The sequence below is a fragment of the Macrotis lagotis genome, chromosome 7 (assembly GCF_037893015.1).
Source record: "Macrotis lagotis isolate mMagLag1 chromosome 7, bilby.v1.9.chrom.fasta, whole genome shotgun sequence".
Taxonomy (NCBI): domain Eukaryota; kingdom Metazoa; phylum Chordata; class Mammalia; order Peramelemorphia; family Peramelidae; genus Macrotis; species Macrotis lagotis.
In genome coordinates this window covers 105,065,463-105,071,448 of record NC_133664.1, presented here as the reverse complement: position 1 = coordinate 105,071,448, position 5,986 = coordinate 105,065,463, and the positions used below count along the sequence as shown (strand labels likewise).

General features: G+C 34.0%; 1 protein-coding gene across 1 annotated transcript; it reads left to right on the top strand.

The window, feature by feature from the left end:
• Positions 1-538: 538 nt before the first annotated feature.
• LOC141493777 (olfactory receptor 6V1-like) lies at positions 539-1,589 on the top strand. Its single transcript, XM_074195110.1, has one exon. The coding sequence runs from the start codon at positions 539-541 to the stop codon at positions 1,472-1,474; it is 936 nt and encodes a 311-aa protein (XP_074051211.1). The 3' UTR covers positions 1,475-1,589.
• Positions 1,590-5,986: the final 4,397 nt, after the last annotated feature.

Here is a 5,986-nt window from a genome sequence, read left to right as displayed (position 1 = left end):
GAAGAGCACAACAGATTGACAATAATCCCTAAGCTAAATTCAAACACACAAGATACTTGAAAAATCTCTTTCTGCTCCCCCCCCCAATTCTGTCCCCTCTTCTCCCTTTACCTATGTTTCTTTTTTCCTCATTATCACTCTATTTTAATTTCTATATTTCTATGTTTCTTTTTCTTTCTATGTCCATTTCCTTTTTTCTATTACATTTCTGATTCTATCTCTGTCTCTCTGCCTTTCTCTTCTTTTTCCTACCTTTCTGTCTCTGTCTCTCTCTTTTTAAGTCTCTTTCAATTTTTCCATCTCTGTTTCTCTGTCTTCTCTTCTTTTTCCCTCTTATCTCTTTTTCTCTTTCTGATTCTGACCCTTTTACTTTCTCTTGTTGTCTATGTTTGTCTGTCTGTCTCTCTTTAAATCTTTCAATTTTTCTGCTTCTCTGTCTTTTCTTCCCTTCTTTCTCTTTTTTCTCTTTCTGTCATGTCTCTCTTTTTAATCCCCTAATTTCTTTTTTTTTCTTTTCAGATGTCCTTGGCATAAGAATATGGCAAATCTGAGTCACCCATCTGAATTTATCCTTTTGGGTTTCTCAGCCTTTGGGGAGCTGCAAGTGGTACTATATGGGCCCTTCCTGGTACTTTATCTTCTGGCCTTCATAGGAAACATAATCATCATTGCTATGGTGTTGACCAATGCCCAACTACATACTCCCATGTACTTCTTCCTGGGAAATTTTGCCCTACTAGAGACTTTGGTCACCATGACTGTAGTGCCCAAGATGCTTTCAGATCTCCATGCCTCCACCAAAACAATTACCTTTGCTGGCTGCATGGTCCAATTTTATTTCTATTTCTCTTTTGGTTCTACCACCTTCCTGATCTTGGCAGACATGGCTTTGGACCGCTTCATGGCTATTTGCCACCCACTTCGCTATGGTACCCTTATGAGTTCGGTAATATGTGTCTCTTTGGCAGGGGCAGCCTGGGCAGCACCCTTCCTAGCCATGGTGCCCACTGTTCTCTCCCGGATGCAGCTCTCCTATTGTCATGGCAACATCATTAACCACTTTTTCTGTGATAATGCCCCACTGCTACAATTAGCTTGTTCAAATACATCCTTGCTAGAGTTCTGGGATTTTATGATGTCATTGGCTTTTGTCCTCAGCTCCTTCCTTGTAACACTTGTCTCCTATGGCTATATCATAACCACTGTGTTGCGTATTCCTTCTGCCAGTGGCCGACAGAAGGCCTTTTCCACATGCAGTTCCCATCTAACTCTGGTCTTTATTGGTTATAGCAGCACAATCTTTGTCTATGTTCAACCTGGGAAGGCACATTCTGTGGAGCTCAACAAGTTTGTGGTCTTAGTCACTTCTATCTTGACCCCTGTCCTCAATCCCTTTATTTTTACACTCCGCAATGAAACAGTGAAGACTATTATCCGAGGACAGATGCAAAGACTAAAAGACCTTAAGAATTAAGCATGAATTGAAGGTAAAGAGCCAAAGTGAATTAGATTGGGACAAAGATGAAAGCATTATATGACATAAGACATTAAAAGGTACCTGTAAAAGGGAAGGGATATTATACATCACTTAATGAGATGGCAAGATACCTACCCAGGGGACAGGACCATTAAATGAAGTCTTGGGCTTCTACTTTTCCTCTTTCAGTTCTTTCCTTTACTGCTCTAGTCATACTTCTCACCTATTATTAAGGCCACCTGCAGGTACTATAGGTTGAATGCATATTCTAAATGGATATGCTGGGGCAGGTAGCAAGGTAAAGAACCCTGGAAAGAGCACTTAATTTGAAGGTAGAATGACTTGGATATAAGCATGAGGTATGCCTAAATATCTTTGTTCATAGAGTAGATATGTGTAGGGGGCAGAGTTACTGTGTATTTTGTTATCATGTATTATGTATGTCTATGTCATGTATATATATATATATATATATATATATATATATATATATATATGGATACTTAGATTGTCAATCAACAAGCATTACTAAGTGTTAATTCTGATCTAGGCTATGTTGAGTGTTGGAGATACAAAGAAAGTTAAAAAAAAATTCTGTCCTTGAGGAGCTCTGTGTGTTTGTGTTAGTTGGACTGAGGGTTCCATGAAGGGATTGAGGAAGGTTAAAAAAAACAAAATCACAATTTTTAAAGCATCCAGACCATTTCTCAAAATATCTCAAGGGGGAAGATATCAAGAAATTATAAAAAACCATAGACCAAGAAAAGGAGATTGAAACATTAAAAGCAAATGTGTCTTTGTTGTGTTTTGTATAAAATCTTTGTAAGAATGAATTCATAATTGTTTCATATTTTATGGATATTTAAGAAGAAAATAGATGGATTTTACAAGTGATTTTCTACAGTCAAAAAATCTTCACATTCACACAGTTAACTGAAATATGTAGAAAATACAAGGTCTTACTGTCTATTATTTATTTTAAAACATGTCATATGGAAGAGCAATATATGTGCTTATTTTAAGATTATGCAAGATTTTTGATAGATGCATTGATTAAGACAACTGTTCTATGTTCCTCTGGTCATCCTACAGCTCTAAATCTATTTACATAAGACCTTGCTCATTGGTGGAGACTTATTGCTCAGTGATACTTGCCTATTTGAGGGCAAGAATTTTGAAGAAGAGAGAACTTTTGCAGCCAGAAACTAGAAGACGAGGATTTGGACAAATGTGTTTATTTGCTAATCACTATATGTGTGTCCTTTGTGAAACTGGGTTTGATGCATTTTATATGTTGTATAAGACACTCCTTGACTGTTTAACTATAGATTAGGAAGGAGCCCGTCTTGAGACCCAAGACCAAATATTTAGTTGTTTGCTAACTAGATAGCTATTATTATCTAGTTATCCAAGTCTGTCATATCCTGTCATGACATGTTCTAGAATCTCAACAGATATAAAAGCCAAGGGTACTGATGTAGATCTTTTCTTTTTTTTGAAAATCAGGAAAACATTTGCCTATTTTTACTCCTGTCCTACCTCATTTATCCTTTGTGATTATAAAAGATCACTGACAGTAATCTCATTGATCTCATCTGCCCAGGTTTTCCTTAATCTGCAGTGTATCACAATTGCCTTATGTTTGAATGACATAATGTCACATTTTCTTTCCAGGCAAAAAAAGAAGAATTGAGAAGGCCTCAGGAGTTGCTGTCAAAGATGTAGCCCCTATGAAGTGTTGACATAGCACGATCACTATCCAAACCTATGCTTTATGCTGTGACCATAATAACACAACTAGTAAATGAAAAATGAAATTCAAATATAGATTTACTTGATTCAGTGTTCTACCCATTACTGTCTCAAAACAGAAATAAAAGATTATCATTATATATATATACATACACCCCAAAAGAGACACCATCACTAGGGCATGTTCATGAAATGCCAAATATTTTTCTTCAGGCAGGTACTACTTTAAAAAGCCCAATAAAGACACTTGAACAAGACTTTCTTTAGGTAGAAAATACTATTGCAACTCTATACCTTCTATTTGCAAGTTTGCAGGCAACTGAGAATGGAATAGCAATAATCTGAATTGTAGTTGGCATATTCTAAAATCTTGAAACCAATGTTCAAAGTCATGTAAAAAAACAGCAATTAATGTTACATATTTTCACTGTTTATATTGACTTTTTTCAAATAGTGTTTCAAAATATATTGTTATTGTTTAAAAATCTGAGATTGCCACAATTTTGGTTTCATTTGAAATGCCATCACTGTTTGAAACATATGATTTGTTTTTTTTAGAAAGATTTTTAGGGGCGGCCAGGTGGCATAGTGGATAAAGCACCGTCCCTGGAGTGTCAGGAGTACCTGGGTTCAAATCTGGTCTCAGACACTTAATAATTATCTAGCTGTGTGGCCTTGGGCAAGCCACTTAACCCTGTTTGCCTTGCAAAAACCTAAAAAAAGGTAAAAGATTTTTATTTATTTTGAGTTTTACAATTTCCCCCCATTCTTGCTTCATATGAATTTGTTGATGTTCACCTTGATGATGAGTGTCACTTTATTTAAAGGAGCAGTGATATCCACTAAAATGTTAAATCAGTCAACCAGTTCTCATTTTCAAATTCAGGTGTAGGTTTTCCTTTTAATTCTCTAAAATACTATATTTCATTTCTCAAATTGTAGAAACATTGAAGTATTTTGCCATTTTACCATTTTACCATTGTGTAGAATTAGGGAGACCAGTTCTTCAGTTTTATTAAATTCACTTTCAATACCTTAAATAAATATGGGAAGTTGAGCCACATCTGTAGTATCAGTGCTTTCATCCAGAGTTATAGAATAAACCTTGAAAGTAGCACACTGGGATTCCAAACATTTTTTCAATGGATTTTGCTATATTTTCAATATGCCTAGTGATTGTTTGGTGTGGTAAACTTATTTTACCAAATCAGATTGTTTTTCAGGACAAATAATGACTGCTATACTTTCAAGAGATTCTTTAATAACTTCACCATCAGTAAACATATTTGATATTTTAAGCAATTCAATTTGTTACCACAGAACTTGTCTTGCCTAATGAATCAGTTTGGGAAGTCATTTTTTTTCAAAATAGTTGTTGAGATGTAAGATTTTTTTTTGGATCTATTTTTTTCTTTTGGAACATTCCTTGCAATTAAATAAATTTTAAATGCATTAGAACATAATTTCTATTCAAATTATAGTCTTTGAAAGTGGATTATACTTTTCAGAATATCAAACATAGTATTATTAACTTCAAACGAAAAAACCCCATCAGTCCATTTATTTTTTTGTGAAATGCTCCTTTATGTACTTATTTCCTTTTCCTTTTAGCAGCTTCATTTTGAGACACTGAAGAAGCCATGTTGAAAAAATAAATGAGAAATTTTAGATTATTAATACTTGCTTATTCCTGTATATTTACTTCACTATTTTTATTTTAAAATTATTGCTAAAATGTAAATTACGATAGAATTAGATTTTTAAAAATTAAATGAAAGAAAAGAAACACAAATATCTCATTAATGTAGATTCACTGACACATAATATGAATAAACAAAGTAATTTTGTACAGCTTTTTAAAATTTTTTAAAGTATATGTAATGATCATCAGCCTATAGAAAAATGATAGGCTGCCAAAGTGGTCCATAAAACCAATGACCAAACCTGTGCTCTAATGAAACACACACACTAGGTAAGTCACTTCTAAATTTCATGAACTGGCACAAAGCTATTTATTATCTATTTGAACAAATCCTTTCATGTTTACAAGATAAGGTAGCAAAACACAATTGTTTATTGTCCTTTGTAATTAGCAACTGAATAAGACAAACATTTGTCAAGAACACACAACGATGTACATATTTGATCAATAATGACTTCCATCTTGTGAATGCATGGAATGAAACTGAATCAGTAATGTGCAGTATTGTTTTGAATGTCATTATTTTTTTCCCTGATATACTGTTGAATTCTTTCCTATCTTTCCAGGAACTTGTTGCCTGCAGATAACTGGTCATCACATGAACTATATATTATTGTTGCTTATTGAGGGAACACTTTATATAGATTTTGTATGACTATGCCATAAAAAATACATATAAATGTGTCAATTTTCAACTATATAAAAGAAAAATAATAATTATCAATAAAGTTGTCTGCTGCAATGACAATGAGTCATATAACATTTTAAGACCACACAATGTCAGTAATATGAAAAAGTCAAGCCGTTTTAGATATGGGTTTAGCAGGTTTGTGATGCTGTAATCACTGATGCAAGCAATCACTAGGCATATTGAATTACATATTACAAAATGTGGGATATATGAATGGGTTTCGAGGGCCATATGTGACTTGTGGGGTTGAACATACCTGGTCTAGAAAATCAACAGAAACAAGGATGAAAATAAGTCAACAAGTATTTCTTAGCTATCCTTAATCACTGAATGAGCATTGCCTCAGGTTACCTGAGAACTGTTA